Source organism: Trichoplax adhaerens, genomic scaffold, assembly GCF_000150275.1.
Source record: "Trichoplax adhaerens TRIADscaffold_15 genomic scaffold, whole genome shotgun sequence".
Lineage (NCBI taxonomy): Eukaryota > Metazoa > Placozoa > Uniplacotomia > Trichoplacea > Trichoplacidae > Trichoplax > Trichoplax adhaerens.
The window spans coordinates 467,872-486,155 of NW_002060957.1; the positions used below are offsets into that span (position 1 = coordinate 467,872).

At 31.9% G+C, this 18,284-nt stretch overlaps 3 protein-coding genes across 3 annotated transcripts; 1 reads left to right on the forward strand and 2 right to left on the reverse strand.

Moving 5' to 3' along the window:
* Positions 1–346: 346 nt before the first annotated feature.
* On the reverse strand, positions 347–3,864 carry TRIADDRAFT_60378 (uncharacterized protein; the record flags this gene model as incomplete). The annotated part of the gene is made up of 3 exons (XM_002116412.1): positions 347–2,214; positions 2,470–3,111; positions 3,162–3,864. 3 exons carry the CDS (start codon positions 3,862–3,864, stop codon positions 347–349), a joined length of 3,213 nt encoding a protein of 1,070 aa, XP_002116448.1.
* Positions 3,865–4,076: 212 nt separating this feature from the next.
* On the reverse strand, positions 4,077–6,503 carry TRIADDRAFT_60379 (uncharacterized protein; the record flags this gene model as incomplete). The annotated part of the gene is made up of 1 exon (XM_002116413.1): positions 4,077–6,503. The coding sequence occupies one exon, from the start codon at positions 6,501–6,503 to the stop codon at positions 4,077–4,079; it is 2,427 nt and encodes an 808-aa protein (XP_002116449.1).
* A 6,682-nt stretch (positions 6,504–13,185) lies between these two features.
* Positions 13,186–16,222, forward strand: TRIADDRAFT_60380 (uncharacterized protein; the record flags this gene model as incomplete). Its single annotated transcript, XM_002116325.1, has 7 exons — positions 13,186–13,492; positions 13,897–13,950; positions 14,013–14,102; positions 14,432–14,539; positions 15,384–15,443; positions 15,610–15,796; positions 15,916–16,222. The coding sequence occupies 7 exons, from the start codon at positions 13,186–13,188 to the stop codon at positions 16,220–16,222; spliced, it is 1,113 nt and encodes a 370-aa protein (XP_002116361.1).
* Between the last annotated feature and the right edge of the window lie 2,062 nt (positions 16,223–18,284).

Sequence of the window (18,284 nt, forward strand, 5' to 3'; positions counted from 1 at the left end):
TAGTACAATTACAGATAAGATGTGCAAATAAGCAATATAGTTGGTAAAAATGTAAAAGAATTAGCAATTCATTCGCATTTAGAAACGACAATGCTGCATACAATAACATCAATGGATATTATTTCTATCCTTAAGGTTTAGTAGTCTACATATCCGGAGTACTTAGGAAGTTTAATTTGAGATCATAAAATTTACCGAGTAGATAATTTTGAAAAAAATACTCTAGCTTCTATATCGATATTCGCTTTGTATAATAGTAAATATCAGATTTGATAGCATCTCATTCAATTCCTCTATATTTCATCATGTTAATCGAGCTAATTTAAACTCTCAGACTGTATCGGTTTTAATAGAAAGCTTTAAATGTTTCCTGCTTTAGGCACCATTTATAAGCATCTACTGCACCTCTGTAGGTGTCGTCGTCGTTACAATTTTGTAATATTCCGTCAAGAACTTCGAGAGAAGCCAACGCTTTTTGTCTATTATCTTTATACCAGCATGCTCTAGTTAGTAAGAAATCTGCAAATTTTTGATTGAAATATTTTCCTGTATAAGCGATTGCTTCAATACCGCCTTGAATTGGCCATTGTATACTTTTAATACGTTCTATAATGTTGATAAATGCTAATAATCTTTCAGCTACTTTAGCCTCAATCAACTCGTTATCATGATAAATTTTCAAAATATTAGCTACAATATGATAGTCTTTTACCACAATATCAATGAACGTCTCATCATGTAGTACGGAATTGTCTTTATTCTTTATCGCTGTTTCAACGAGGCGTTCATAAATGAAACATTTCCATCTTTTGGTATTAATCAACAGCAATGCTTTCTTGTCTTCGTCGGATTCTTCTGCTAACTCATTAATGACATTTTCTATAAGATTCCATACATGCACTTTATCCTGATCTATTTTTATTTTTTTGACTTTTTCTTCCTTAATGATAATTTCGTGAGTATCATTTGACTTGATTACCGCGTACGGCATCTTTATCGATATCCACAATGCAAAAGTAAATTTTAGTATAAATTGTTGATAGGGCCTACCATGGATTTCATTAGGTATAGAATATTCAGGCAGCTTCCGAATTTGATCTTCTAATTGAGAAAAAGACTCAAAAATTTCTGAACGTACAGCTTTTATTAGAGGGATTAAACGCCCTGGATCATCATAATCTAACGCATGCTTTGCTAAATACTCTATCACTTTGAAGCATTCAGCTTTTACACTTGGCTTTGTGCAGTCTTTTAGCAGTGATTCGATAGCTTTCAGAGCTGGATTCCAGCGATGTTCCGGGTAGTTATCTATTCTTTCTATAAAATACTTAGCATGACGATAATTAAAACTGTCGCCGAGCAATGCCATTGCTTCAAAGCCTCCATCCATTCCCCAATAGTTCGCAGACTTTACTTTTTCGCGGTCTGCCTCAATTATTTCTTCAGTAATTATTTCAAATATTTTTGCAACATAATCAGGTCCCTTGCATTTCAGTAAATCTTTTGTAGAACTAATCACTATCTCCTTTTTTAGCAATTTTTTTTTATCGCTATCTTGAATTTGTAATCTTTCATTTTTAAATTTTGAATCGTCAAAGATCAATGGGCTGCTACTTTGATCTGTTATACTGAATTCCTCCAATGCTCGAGAGGATTTTCCATGTTTATCAAGTTCTTTGAGTATCTTTGTAGAGAATCTTGTATCTTTTACAATCTTTTTTAAAGTTTTTTTCATCTTATTTGAAAATTCACACAAACAATTTTGAAGCAACTTACTTTCTGCTGCTCCTAAGATATCTGCCTCATCACATAACGCTTTCCAAAATAAAATTGCATGCTTGTCTGCAACATAACCTGGTATAAGTTCAATTTCACCTACACTTAATTGAGATGCTAATGACATTATCAGGGTATAACCAGGATTATACCGGTTGTCCATAATTTGGCTTTGTACCTCGCTTCTGAGTTTATCATCTAAAATAAGCCCGTATAGCAGGCATAGAGCGGCTAAATATTCTTGATAGGTTGAGTGGTGAAATTTGAGCCTCAGGAAATGATCCCCATATGCAGAGTCTTCATCTGGATAATCGCTTACGGTGACAAGCCCGGTATCGCCTAATTCAAGCACCATTTTGTTAGTGAAATAACTTCGAGCAAGAGCTAAATGTACAAATTTTGGAGGTAACTGAAAGGCTTGCTTAAATGCTAAAACGGCTAAAATCAAAATATAGTTAGATGATACGTTGTAAATTCTATGAGCAGATTCTGATTCGTTCTTAAATGATATTTTGAGATAACGTAAAGTAAAGTCTTTCAATTTCGTGAATAAAAATTCTTGATAGAGATTTGATGTATTTATTTTAGATCGTTTTTCATGGACTCCATAACCGTTATCTATGCAATCAGTACCATGAATTGCAATCTTTGAGGCTTTCGTTTCACAATATATATAGCATTCTAGAGGTATACCTATTAGGTGTTGTACCTTTTCGCTGAGCTCCTGATCAATAGATTCACATAAATTATTAGTTATTTCGGTTATTTTATGTTTAGGTATATCTTCAGTCTGCGATGTGTTGTCATCTGATTTCTTGTTTGCTTTTTCTAAAATTTTGGGAAACATCCTTTTAATATATTCATTGCGTAGTTGATCTGTGTACTTGCCGAGCGTTAAGTAGAGGCCTAGGTTTCGATTTCTAGGCTTATTTACTTTATGAACAGCGTGCGGTCTAGTAGCAATTACAACTGTAGTACTAGTTGGAATCAAGGCAAGTAATTTATTAAGGCTGTTAATTTTGTTTTCATCTTTAATTTCATCTAATCCATCAAGAAAAAATTCAACACGACCTTCTTTTTTCATATCATTTAATAGAGCCTTCAATTGCCAGTCTTTATTTATAAAATCCCTGACTAATGGCTTAATGGATGTCTCGAGATCTAGAGAGTTGTCAAATTTCTGGCTGGGTAAATGTATATATAATTTCCATGATATAATCGACTCCGAATTTTCATCTTCAGCCCATTCATTTAGTCTATTAATGAATAAGGCAGTTTTTCCATAACCAGCATTTGCAGACAAAATTACGAAATTATTGATTTTAGGGAATATCGCTGGAAGGGAGTACCGACGCTCTTCCCCCCCCCCGGATTGATATATTCACTTGGAGTTGGTAATATTACATTTTCTGAATTAGTTACAACTGAGATATTTTCAAGTTGGTCTGTATTAGGATCTTTCGGTTTAACGACGACATGTTTCAGCTTCCTATGTTCTTCGGATAAGGAGTTATATTCACCAACATAAATCATAATTTTATTCTCTTCAGGGGTAAATGGTATTCGATCAATGTCGGATTCTTTCGTCAGCAAAATGTAGATGATATCGGGATCAAGGGGTGTAACTATTTTAGCAGTAAACTGTGTTCTGTTCTCGGCCTTATTAAACCAGCCATCAAGCAAACTTTCCAAGGTATCAGATTTTTCTAGGCCTTCAAATATAAGGAGTGGAAAATTTTTCTCTTCTAATATATTTCGTAATTTATAGATTGGCATCATCTGTATAATTGGATTTTCTAAGTAGACCTTGCACGGTAGCTTAATAGCTAGTGGATGTTCAGTTTTACCTTCTTTTATATCATTTAGCACTATAGCAGTATTATCTACGTCTCCAACAAATTCATATAAACTGCTAGTTGTATCTTCAAGAATTTTGAATAGAGGATAACTTTTACCGGCCAAATTGATATACTTTTTATTATGATATTTATATAGCTTTTTTAACTTATCAGAAGATAATTTACCTAACTCTTTACAACGTATCTTAAAATGGTTTGAATCACGATCAGGTTTAATATTTCTATCCATCTCCGATATTTTTTTGTAGCATATCTCTTTATCGTCTGATTCTATTATTAAAATAACTTTTTTCTTATTTTCAATAGCTGCTTTGAGTACCGTTTGTGGCATTTCAAATGATGATTTATTTGGTAAACGACAATCAATAATTAAGAATTTTAAAGTATCACCTTCAAGGATTTTCAGTAACCTTTCTTGCATCTTCCATATCGATGCTATCTCTAAGAATGACCATTCGTCAATTGTATATTTATTGCTAAATTGGATAACGTTTGATATATTCTTAGTTGGATGCCAACGCCATAAAGCAACATGACTAAATTTTTATGATCGGTATCAATTAAAAATTTTTCTAAAGCTTCGATTTTGATCTCTTGAATGCTTACTTTATGATCTTGGATCAGTTCATGATATTCAGTCTTAAATGTTTCTGTGTGTTTTAGTAAATAAAAGCGACTTTCTTCATTTTTGGAGGCTTTCACAATTTTATCAAATTCATCCGATTGCAGCCAGCAGACTTTATTATCCGCTAGCCAGTCAATCATGCATGCTCGTAAGGTACTATAAACTTCTGTAGCGGCTAGCTCGGTCTTAGATCTAACCTCGTTGTAGGTCAAACGTTCTAATTGTGAGGTATCAGGTTGATCAAGTTTTACTATGAATTCTTCGAAAAACTGATAGATTTGCCTTAGCATAATATTGTTAATTTTGTCTTCTATTTCTCTACTACGTTCATCAAATAAAATTCTTTGACCTTTTTTCATTTTTTCTCTAAACTTACTTCGCATCGGATCTTTTGATGTAATTATGGCCATGTCCGATATCAAAATATAATGATGGCTGTTTTGTTCGTAAAAGTGATTCCTCGCCTTTTGTAGGTCATTTATAACATTCCTTAATATGCAACATGCATGATTCAAAGACTTTGTAAGGTTTTCTTTCGCTTTAGTTTTATCGGCAGCATCTAACAATTCTTCTAGCTTATTAGCTTGCTTCTTTACGTGAGTGAATATACATTTAACAAAATCGCTATCTTTAGGTAATTTTTTAAATCTGAAGCTACGTCCTTCAAGACCTTCAAATAAATAGCCTGGAGATATGGTTGCTTTTTCGTACAAGTAACTGGGAATTTCAACTTTACAATTCGAAAAAAATACAAATTGATGAGTTTTATTTTTGCAATTCTTCATATAATCATCAGAATTTTTTATCCTCAGCCAGTAATCAAAATACAACCACAATAAAGGACACTTCTTGGCTTCTGATTGATTTATTGAATAAAAATCTTTTTCTTTGTATGTATGATCCAATCGATGCTTGACTTGAATGTAAATTACACTTGTGCTAGTGTAAACAACTAAGTCATCAAATTTATCATATCCTTCTGCTTCGCTTGCTAAAGCAAATTGATCTCTCTTTGCATTAGCACGAACAGCTATCAATGCGATCAAGGCTATCTGATATATGGTACCGTGAAAAGTCCTTTTTAAACCTTTAGATGGTTTAGAACTTGATATGATATTTAAACGCTCATCAATTTCATTAGAATCACTAGGTGCTTCTTTAAACGACTGGCGAATCGGTTTAGTTATAGTGGCAGCGCTTTTACTTAGCGTCATTACGTAGGTTAGTAAATCTTTCAGATCTTGCAACATCTTCGGAGAGGTAATTGAATTTTGTGCGTTCAGAGTCTCAAATATTTCTTTAGCCTTTTCTGGATTAGGAATTTTAGCTGATCTATCTGATTGGGTTTTTTCTTTCTTCTCGTATTCACTGGTTGACGAGTTACTTTTCTCAATGGAAGGCTGCATATCATTTTTTGTTTCAAGCTTACCATATTTCTTTATCATTTCTGTATAAATTTTTATGTCATTCTCCTTTTTTTTTTTAATAGATGAACTTCCTGTTTTAGAAAACTCACGAATGGAATATTTCTCGTCGGATTGTAAATCTGAATTTGGAATTTCGATTTTCATGTAATCACGAATATTCGTAAAAGTAATAGGTCCACAATTCGAGCCATTGTTACCTTGTTGATTAAATGATTTAGAACTCTCCGTAAGCTTAATATTTTTACCGCAAAGTAAATTCAATGCCTCAGTAATTTTATTCCGTGTTTGACGATTCTTTTTCAGGTTTTTGATTAAATCAGTATTTCCAAATGGGTCGCTGTATAAAATGTCGGCACCATTATTATCGTCGATTCGGATTCGGAAACTGATCCAATGATTCTTAATGATTATTGGTATGATTATTAATTGCGGAATATTTGACCATCGGTTATTTCTAGCCGTTATGTCATTTCCATCTTCATCGCGGTCATGTTTTCCAGCGATAGTCTTTATATCGTCGATAAAGGAAATATTATTAAATTGCTCTATCGAAAATGGATCGGTTAGAAGTATCTTATTTGCGTTTTCTCTTGTAGGGGAGTATTCTTGCAGATCTTTTAGTGGAAAATTCTCGCCGTCGTTCATTCTATAATTTAAGCGTTTTTCACGTATCTTCATTAGCAGATATATCCCATCATTCAAACTATACCAGTAGCCTGGTTCATCGCCGTGCTCAGCCAGATTTTTGTCGCTTCCAGAAGCATTTAGCTCGGTCAGGTCAGTGTTATGAGCGCTAAAAGGTGCGTTGTCGCTCATCTTTTTAAAAATAAACGAAATAGAATAACGAAATCTTAGGATGTTCTAGCATAAGTTGTGCGTACACATAAATTAAAAAGTGATCAGAACTAGCCGTGTATTATCTGATTTTACGACACTTACCATTTAATAATTAAAAATCGTTATTAAGTAGGATAGCAAAGTTCGGGCTACAAGTTGTTCCAGAATGGCTGGCAATACAGGAAATTATTCGATTCTTTATCTTAGCCGTTAATATTGTTTTCAAGCAAGGTACTAATTCTGTGTCTTGATATGAAATTTATTGGCAAGACGCCGGCAGAATTACTTCATAGCAATTTTACTTAGTGCGATAACTCTTAGTTTATATTGATTTCAGCAACTATAAGAAAACCAGTGGCTAATGTAGATATATTCAGTACAAGAGCCGCAGGTAAATAATTGAAAGCATAAAACCAATTTGAGGCTAGCGCAGAGGTTATGAATTCTAACTTAATACCGAAAATGCGATAATTTATAGCGTATGAGCGTTGTTCTGTGATGGTACACAAGATTGGCTGAAAGCTATTACGAAAAAAATTGGGTTTATGCTTATGGGTTGAGCAAAAGTATTATAGAATTTATTAGATTAATAGTTTATTTAGAATTACTATACGAGATTATAAATCATTATATTTTCTTATACACCATAGTTTATGTTAATTTATGGTAATACTTGCTGATAAAATCATAAACTGGAATGTGCTTAAAGCAATTTAACAATCGAAAATGATCATGCCACTGGTAGCTTACTATATAAATAATTGTATGGATGGTGTTGTATCGAATACTTTCGGTAGCGCAATCACAAATAATTTACTGCAGTAACAATTAATATGTCATGATATTAAGTAATCTGGTTACAAGCTATTTCTACGGAAACCTACAATAATTAGTGTTGATAGAGGCGTGCCTCTTAATGTTTTCGATTCCGCTGGTATTTTCTTAAGATCATCAACGGCAATTATGTATGTACCTAAATATAAAAATATTTTTCTACCAGTTTGGCCTTTGTAATATTGAACAATTCGATGATGGGTAGTAAAATGTAAGGAATTTATTTGGAATTGAGTTAACCATTATTGTGTTTTAAATTCCGCAAGTGCGCTTTTGTATCCTATTGAGTTAATTCGGCTATCGTAAATATCCAGCTTTATTGACTTTTACGTTTGATACTATTGTTATAAATTGTTCTTGTAACTCTGTTGGATATGTATTGCATATTCGTGTTGACAAAAAGAGACGGAAGTAAATATATATTATGAATCCTTTGATCACAAACTATAATTCTAGGACTATTTAAGAAATAGATGCAGAAAATCATTCTTATTTGAAAGAAAGTATTAAATCTGGACATTGAAGATTCATTTCATAAACTAATATACTAATCTTGCTCAAATTGAAAGCATATATTATGACTGTACGACGCAATAAAGTATACGACATTATTAAATTATGGTCGTATAAAGATATGTTGGGACTTTATTACTTAATATAGCAATTAGTATTAGGGATATTCGGTAGGATTGAATATACAACACATAGTCTGATAATCTAGCAAAAATTGGAATGATTGTGGCGATATATAATGATTCGAGTTTGTAAACTATCTGCTAATAAGTGGATTATTAGTGTGGAATATCTGCATGTAATTACAGAACTATACTGAACAAATATTCTACAATGGATTGTGAAAAATAGATAGCTTGGGTGTTTTACCTCCCCAAATAATTGATATTCAAAATAAGCTAGATTTAATTGACTTGCTAAACTGGTAATAGATTGACGAACTAGTCAGCTTTCCTAATTGGTCTTTAAAATTTATGTCTGCAGTTATGAGCACCGCTCATCTCACAGAATATCTACCACGCTAGTCTAGCCAAGTAACATGATATTGCCCGTAAATAACTTAAATACAAGTAAGCATCAGAATGTAGCTAATTTATTGACGAAATGAACAAATCTGTTGCTTAAGTTAACTGTGATAATCGTTATCCTTGGACCGCTCGTACTTTAAAACGATAACTAACATTTATCTTGCTTCGTGTGTCAGTCCTAATAAGTATATTATATATTTATGTATATCTATCAAAATTTTCCTTTTAAGAATTTACTTTTGGTACACTGCCATAGCCAATTAAAAAAATTAAAATTAACCACGTCTCGAATTTTTTATTAATAAAAAGTTAGAAGACGACTATATGCCACTATTTTACTGATAACATTTTCTAATTGATTTATCAGTAAACTTCAAGGCTACCCTAGTTATTGCTCATCTTCATATTTTCTATACTTTCTAAACACTTTTTATAAGATTTACCTGTTTTTTATTTAAATAACACAATAATTTTAGCTTCAATTCGACAGTTATAAATGTTGGTAATATCAGATAAATATAAAACTTTTACCTCATTATCCTTTAAAGAACATTTGCCAAGGCTCTAGCTGGAGGAAATTGTGTGATATATTATTGTAGGACTTCAAATTGCAGAATTATTACAGAAGTACAGTAATTGTTTATAAATATCAATACAAGTCTCATAATATCTAACGTAGAAATAAATGTATAAAGTTGTATGAGAATTTTTAAAGTTGTATGATGTTGTCAACATTGAAAGACTATGAAAAATTACAGCGAATACTTATGAATCATCTCTTAGATCGTAAGCCTTCCAATCTTATTAACGACTGCCGCTTACTGATTTTATTCTAGCGTCTTCTAATAGTTTAAAAAGTTGAGAAAAGAAGAACGATGACTTGTACCTATGTAAGAAAAATTAGTATTCTCGATTCTAACATATAACGTTTTCTGCCAAACTAGCTTCTAAGACTAAAATAGGCATTATACACCTTTGGCTTCAAAATGTGAATTATCTATGAGGTATCTGTATATTTTTTATTAAAATGATGCTACTTTGCTAGCAATATCCTTTATGCAATCAGCATTGTCTGTATTACCCATAGAATTTATTTTTTCTCAATCTTTTAGCTTTTTGTTAATTCTACCCTTGCTCTTCTACCAATCTTGTTGAAATTCACTATTTCAGTAAATTGTGGAGGGAAACCAATCAGAATAGAAGCTACTACATCAGTTTTCGAATATCTAGTAAAAGAGTTCAAGAATAAATAAGCCTATGACTAAGGATATATTTGGTGAACACACCCGTAGAGTAGAATACATGATTTACATACTTTCCAAAATATTACATCTAAAGGGATATAAAGTTCTAGAAATATTTCATCAGCCAAGTCACTAAATCAAATTAATGCCTTCATTTAAGCAGCTCGTAAAGTTATTCCTCTGTCAGTTAATAGCAATTATAAGTACCTGATAGTTCCATCAAGACAGAAAAAATCGTATTAAGATGATTCTCTGTCAGTTTGATACTTCAGATAAGTTCCTTATTTCGACATCTACATTCGTAACATCGATTTCAGTTCTATAGCCTAAGACATTAGCTGCTATTCTTACTAGTTTCTAAAATCATTGATCAATACTAGAACAGTTAAATTGAATTGAGTCCTACATCTTACCTTCAAGCACGAAGTTTAAAATTTCCTAGTCTGGACGAACGGAGCAAAAAAATTAAGAAATAATCAGTCGTCGTCATAATAGATATTGTGGTTTCATATCATTCAAGCAGGAGATACGACGGTGAAACTCGGTAATTTTCTCTGCGAAAGAATTTGCTATTAGGTAATTGGAAAATATAAAAATGTTAAATAAGCCTAAACATAGTCTTTGGCAATAGTCCTTGAATTGAAATAAACAGTAATTGGCTACGCAATATTGCCTTATCAACTTTTATCAAGTTACTGTAGTGAACATTTGGTTTGCTGTATCTTGTCATAATGTCCATAATTCCAAATGAATGTACTATAACTAAAATTGAGCTATAAGAAGTATATTAAAATTAGGGAAATGCTGTCGATTTATGATGATTTCATGTTTACATGGGATTAATTACCGATGATCAAGGGTTATTAGTTATGTTTTGGTTACCGCACTCTACAAATAGATATTCTTCTGGCTAATAACGATATAAGAAGAATGGCAAATATTGAAAGACAACCTTGCTACTTTATTAAAAGCGGTCCCCATAAGACTTCCATTCAATGCTGCAAATTCATCTTTCATTGCATGAATGAGCAAATAAAATTATGAATAAAATACTTTTGATAAATATAACACCGATTGCATGAAGAATTCGACTTTTTTCCTAGTGACTTTTTGGTTATGGGGAGATCATAAAATGGTGGAACTCGTACTTGCTCAGCTTATATCAATTCAAGCAAGATTGAGTAGCTGATTTCGCCCTGAAACTTGTAGATAAATAGAAAAGAAAGGCAGCACTATTATTCTCATGATCAATTCTTCGTGGATTATGCATCTTTTAAATTAAAAGGGTGTGCTATGATAATAAGCTACTTTGAATCAGTATGTAAGCGTATATATGTTACGGCCAAAACCCGAAGTCCGGCCAATACGCGTATTGCCCTAATAAGCAAGTTAATAGTAAATTATAGTAAATAGACTTTATCTTGCCAACAATTACCCTCTTGGTTTACATTTCGGAAGTTTAGGAATAATTCAGACGTAGCTACATAACATAATCGTAGTTGGCTATTAATCGCTTCGAATGTCAACTGTATTACTTAATTTATTATTTCATTGATAATTTTTTATATAGTTCATATCATTCATGTGTTATCTGAAAATAAACGAGTTCTAATTGCGATTGCAAGAAGATAGTTACCAATCTCCAAGCTCCAGGTAGCTGGGCTATAAAAAAGACTATGGAATAACAACAGTATTTTTCAGCAAGTAACATATTGAAATCAGTTTTAGTATTTCAAAAGACTTCGTTACAGTGCCGCCATATCAGTACTAGTGAAAAATATCTGATGCATTTAGATCTACTTGTATAGTTAAATTTCGCTGTCACATTGCCTTATTCATTTTAGAATGAAAATCTCGACGAAATCCAAGGATTATTTTTATACTGGGCTTATTCAGGTAATGAAAAAAGAATAATTAAGGCTTGAAAATACGTATCTTAATAATGCTATACGCAGGCACGTATGATCCTCACAAAACACCTATCACTGGAACTAGCGTATCCATTTGAATTTAAAATACTTACATGCTGTAAATCTATCTTATCAATTAATAAAGCTGTTTTAATTATCATAGTCCATCTATACTCAATAAATATTGTATTTATTTCATATTCACAGTCAGAATGCGCTATTTTGGATTCAGTAATCCTATAGAGTTAATGCTATGTCTTGCTATTTATCCATTTCATAATCTGCATACATTAACAACGTATTGCAGAATATCTGATTAGGGGCTAGGTACTAATAATGCATATGCATTAATTTCACATCATGCGACATTTGAAAGTGAATAATTTTTGGGGCTAAATTTAAAGGAAAAAGTATCAAGTGTTTGCCTTGCTTCATATGGTGAACATAAGTACATTGCGTTACCTATCATGTGATGTAGTAGAAATAATAAATACTCTTTCGAACACTTCCGGGAAGGATGTAATTATTATGTATTGAACAAACATAAACTGCGCAAGACTTTCGAATTGCTTTCTGTAAATATACCTCGTGCTATAAACTTGACTGCTGGCTACATGGATAGATTCTATTCGTATAGATAGCCAAAATAGAGTAGCTAAAAGCTTAGAAAAGTAGGGCAAATGTACGTAACGAAATACTTTAATACAACGTTGGATTATTTCTAGAATTAAAATTAGTGGTAATGTAGAAAATAAAATTTTAACTTTACACATATCAGCAGAAGTTGTTAATTACATTATTAAACACAAAACATATTAAATAGCCCGCATGATATACTTTATCAGTTTAATTAATATTCTCTTCAAAGGATTATAGTCGATAATTTCTGTTGATATATTAACTCCTGTATTTCAAATAAGCTCTATTTTGTAATTAAAAATTTCGGTAAAGGTAATCCTAAGGCATGTTTTTAACCACGTTGCATACGAATGACGTATTTCCAGTTAGATTTTAGTCAAATATTATATGATTTAGTAGAAATAATAAATACTCTTTCGAGCACTCCCAGCAAGGATCCGTCCGATATATTATATTTATAAAAAACCCAATAAACTTCGCAAGACGTTTGAATTGTTTTTTTGTAAATATTACTAGTGCTAGAAATTTGACTATCAACTATATAGATACGTTTAATCGTATAGACAGTCAGTATATAGTAGTTTAATCCTTGAAGCTGACGTTAATGCCTATTTTTACAACGTTAGATTGTTTCTGGAATGCAATTAGTTGTAATGCACCAGCTTAACTTTTAATTGCTCATTTTCCCGACTACTTTCTGACTGGAAAGTGTTACTGCGTTTTGTCCTGCAGTGTGAAAGGAGACAGAAGTAAAATTTGTTGAAAATATCAGATATTGGTATAAGCTTGGTAATCTACGTCATATTTTCTCATTTTTCTAACTGAAACTCTGCTTACGCCTCGTAGAAGTAGTAAATGTTCTCTAACCAGCTAAATGTTCTTCACCTATACCAAGTATTAGAATTATAAAATGCAAAGAAATCGCTTTATCAGGACAATATCTAGTGCCTGTAGTTTTAATCGATGATGGTGTTGACATGATGGTAGGATCACTATGGGTCTAAGCCAGCGTGTTATCGACGTTATTACTAAATATTCAACAATAATTTGTGAAGAACTTCCTCTTTTGGACATTTTAGAGGACTTAAAATGTCAATGTGGCCTATCTGATCTTGAAATTTACCTTATAACAGCTGGTCCTACTCGAGAAGAACGAAATGATACCTTCATACAAGTGCTACAGTCTCATAATGATACCGATTTTTATCACTTTTGTCTGCTACTTCAAGATCATCCATACCAATGGATAAATGAATTGGGAATAAATTTAGCATGTGAAGGTTGTAGCGATGATCAAATAAGTAAGTAATCTATAGTAGAGGTTAATTATCATGATATATAAATACGCTTATACGGTGCTTTGTAATGAACGCAAACCACTGTCAAGAAAGGATTCTTCGACATATTATGCAGTAGCTAATATAATTTTTGATCTATTACGCTATTACACTATTACTTCTATTCCAATGGTCTTTAATCAAAATTGATAGGGGTAATGTAATTAGTGCATAGGCGGAATTTAGTGTTGGAGATGTATCGATGAAAGATTTGGCTATAGCATTATTTACTTTTGATATTTATAATCGTGATAAACAGACTTTAAAGTTCATTGATTATGTTTTATGCATTGAACAACGTTTCAATTGTGATCAAAGTTATTGCCTTATTGGTATCAATTAGTTAAGCTTGATTATTCTATTGATAGGCATAAATGATTCTAGGAAAGTACTACCAGTAGCGGTAGTACACGCTAGTGATGGTATTACCCCCAAATCCTCATGTCTAATTAATTCGTTCTTTTTGAATTTAAACTCAATTCAGGCACGGAATCTCAAGAAGTAAGAGCCAGTAGTGAAATTGATGACAGTGCTTTGGGCGCTGTTGCTTCCGGCAGAAGTTCAACCACTTCTTGTTAGTGTGTGATGGAGCTAGTATAGCTAAAACTGGCGAATATCTTCCATTGCTTAGCTACTGTATTGTAGAAATTATAAGAAATCATGATACTTGATATAAATTACCATCTTTGTATATTAATATTTGGTAGTCTTTTTATTATTATGCTATAGATATTTTTTAAAGTGCAACCGCTCCGTACTTTATGTCACTCAAAGTAATAGCCAAATTCAGTGAGATCTGCACCTATGACCTGCATTATGTATAGTCGAGCTATATACAGTTTGTACTGATTCTATAATAAAGCACGAAATTAAGCATTGCCTGTTCATTTTATTATTTAAAAGGTTTAAGGGATGCAAGTCTTGAAAGTTCGAAATCAAGTAGGATTAAGTTTTCAGACTTTTTCGAAGAACTTCAAGGCATCGACTCTTATGATGACGCAGATTTGTATGGTAAGTTGATCTTCAATTGCAATCTTTTTTGATTTCATTGCTGATACTGTACCAGGTATGTACTACAGTTTATTGGATAAACTAGGTTTTATATAATTATGATATGAAAATTAGACGTTGTTAGTTTATCATTCAGCAGTATTCCTTCCGCAGTGTAAGCTTATGCCTTAAACTTAGTGTAAAGATGATATGTAATGCATATGCGGTGCTGGTTATTTCACTGAACAGGGTTTTATATAATTATGACATACATTAGACTTTATTAATCTATCGTTCAGCAGTGTTTCTATTCCAATGTGAATCTTATTTTCTTAAACTTAGTTTAAGAATATTACGATAATGTATAGGTAGAACTGATAATTCCGTCAACTGAGAGTAACACTAATACAATTATTTGACATATAACACTGGCTTTTGATCTCTAGGATATATGACCGATAAATGATGCTTATGCATCTAAGGTTTATAGATAGGCCTAAGATAGCTAAATAAATGTTGAAATAGGCTATTCTAAAACTCTTTTATTGAGTATTTAATATTGAGATTTTAGCATGACCGATACTAAAGCTTAAGTAACATACCGTGAGCAAGCAGTATAAAGCTACAAATTAAGTCTGTGTTATCCACAATATTTATGCTTTCTGTTTTACTGCTATTAAACTTAGTTGTGCGAAATTAGTTGCGTTTGATAGCAATTGTAGCAACTTTACCGACGACTTGTAGGCTATGATAGCTGTATAAGTAATATTTCCTTACTGTCAGTTTGAAGAATGATAGCAATTAATAGTTTCATCGATATTGATCAATATGAAATAACGGTACTAATTTTAGTTTATATTTATAGGCCCTAGCCAAAGCCAAGAACAGGTTGATCCCTCCTTGGTCATCGTAGATACTAGCAATGGTAACGCAAATTTTCAATATTTTAGATTTACTAGTATTTGAGAAATAGAACCAAAAAGCAACAAACGATATGAAACGTCGATTTAATATGTCGTGCTACAAATGCTAATTTATAATATATGATTATAATTATAATATATTATCGACTTGATTCTGAATTTGTTTAGGTTTAAACAGTATTAGAAACTTAATTCTACTGTCTGAAAATCATAAAATGATTTTAGAAGACAACTATGAAAAAATTGTCGATCATTGTGCATCTATTTCTTTGCAAATATGCATAGAATTACGTACAGTAAATACCTTTAAGGAATTTGAAATGGAAACGATAGAAAATATGCCAAATGATTCTCTGTAAGATAGTTAAACTCTAGCTTTGTGGCTTTATTGTATATTGGAACACTTTGTTTAGATGTATGCACCTGTAGTGTAATACTTTCTTCTTCTTATAATGTATTCAATTCGTATTACAGGAGAATGAGTACATTATTAGATATACTAATTGCTGGCACCGAGGATAGCTTTGATAAATTCTGTAAATGTCTGCAATGTATGAAACCGGAAGTTGCAGAGCTTCTAAGAGCTAATAATATCGAGGATGATGTACTGCAAGTCCAAAGAAGGCCGAAAGATAGTGCTGAGACAATGAAAAAGTCTCAGTTCCATAGCATTGGTAATCAAGAAAGTTCAGAAAGACAAAGTGAGAACAAAAGTTATGGTGAGCGAACAAGTTATAGCCGTAATAGGAATGACGAAATAGATCCTTGTATCATTTTATAGATTCCTATATATCGTCGCCTCTAAAATCTAAATCCTTCTGACTAATGTAGGGTGTATTATTCACCTTGGGAACTTGATTCAACGCTGTACATATAAAAGTAATAGTAGAGTTTTATGCTAATTATTTGATACCAAGATTTTTTAATATACAATTTGCTATATGGCTGCTAATGATTAGGGAATTATTTCAAGTAATGACGTAGATGCATTCACATGTCCTATACTATTAGTAGTAAATGTTAGCTATACTAGATCTACAAGTTTGAAATCCTAGTGGATTTTGTAGCGGCTAATAAATCTTTACCAATTGTATATAAGTCAGTGTTAAAATTTATAAAATAAATTAATAAAATAGTGCGAAGCAGAATCGATCTGCTTGGACTTTTAATAAGCTGGATTAATAACTTTTGCTAACTTATAATTTTTAACATTGCTATGTTCTGGTATTTATTGGTTAATAAATATATGCAATATATTCAGGTAAGATATTATTTATTGCACTCTGTCTAGTGGTGTTCGAGCTACAGATTAACTTCTTCTACTCAATTAGAGGAATTAAATACTGTAAAACCTGTAAAAGCTATAAAAGTAGCTTCCATTTCGGACTGTAAGCAGTCAGAAAGTTAGCTCAGGCCGAGTGGAATTCTCATGTACAGCTCAACGGAAAATCATTAAATATTGTATGTAATGCAGCATTTAACTTTCACCCACTCTCGATAATAAATTATCGATTTACCATAATACTGATGCATGTGACCTAATAATTCTAATAGCTATTAAAATCCGGCATACTTAATTGCATACGAGTATGCTCGTTCAATTTTTAAATTGAATTTTAAAAGCCGTTATCAGCTAAAAATTTAAATTGCGTAAAAACTTCATACGTAAAGGATATTGTAGCGCAGCCCCCAAATTAGTTCTATGTTACAACTATAAAATTGTGTAAAAATAGGTCAATTGGGTATTAGATTGTAAGATAGAAATGGATTACACTAAGTATGAGAGAACTACCAGATTTGTATTGTGACGCTTTAATTAGAAGTAATAGTACGAATTATGAATTGATCCTACGATAAAAAACTTAAAACTGATCTTGCCACTTAATTGGTAGGGCAGGATTATGTTGCTAAATATATCACTCTGTAATTAGATGACTATTACCGTGATAATTTAGATAGTCTGATTGCAGGTAGGTAGTCTATGGTCGTTGTAAGATAAATCTAAATTTATGTCAGAAAGTGAAGAAGACAAGAAACTGTTGTTATTTTATTACTTTGAAGATAATTTATCGCATTTGGTTAAGCAAAAATTAATAATGGCCATTAAAGCCTGGCGTATGTCATTACATACGGTTGGGCTCGTCTACTTTCCCATTAAATTTTTAATAGCAACGAGTCCACGACCACCAATAATATTAAATTGTACAAAACTTTATTAAAAATAATGTAATGTGGTCCCAACTTAGATTAAGATTATAATTATAAGATTGTACAAAAATAGATCTATTGAATGTTAGATTTAAGATAGAAATAGGTTAGGCCAAGTATGATAGCATTGTCAGATTTATATCGCGACGTTTTAATTATATCTAGATAGAGGTACAAATTGTGAATAGATCTTTAGATAGAGAATTTAAAACTGATCTTGCAACTTAATTGGCAGAATAGGATTACGATGCTAAAAATCACGCAGTAACCGAAAGTATATAGACAATGAATTTTGCTGTAATAATTTAGATAGCCTGGTTACAGCTAGATAGTTCTTAGTAGATTATTATATACGAAGAACCGAACTAAATTGATGTGTAAGTTTGTAACCAATTGCAGTTGTTCTATTATCATGAAGAGAATTTTACACATTTCGTTAAACGAAAAAATAATAATGGCCTTTAAAACCCAGCATACGTCATAAAATACGGGTACACTTGTCAATTTTTCAATTAAATTTTAATAAACACGACCACCTATAATACTAAATCGCATAAAAGTCCATAAGCCAATACATCACAGTAGCTTGTTCTCCACTGATTCTTTCCTACATTCTATAAGAACTCATTCTCCTG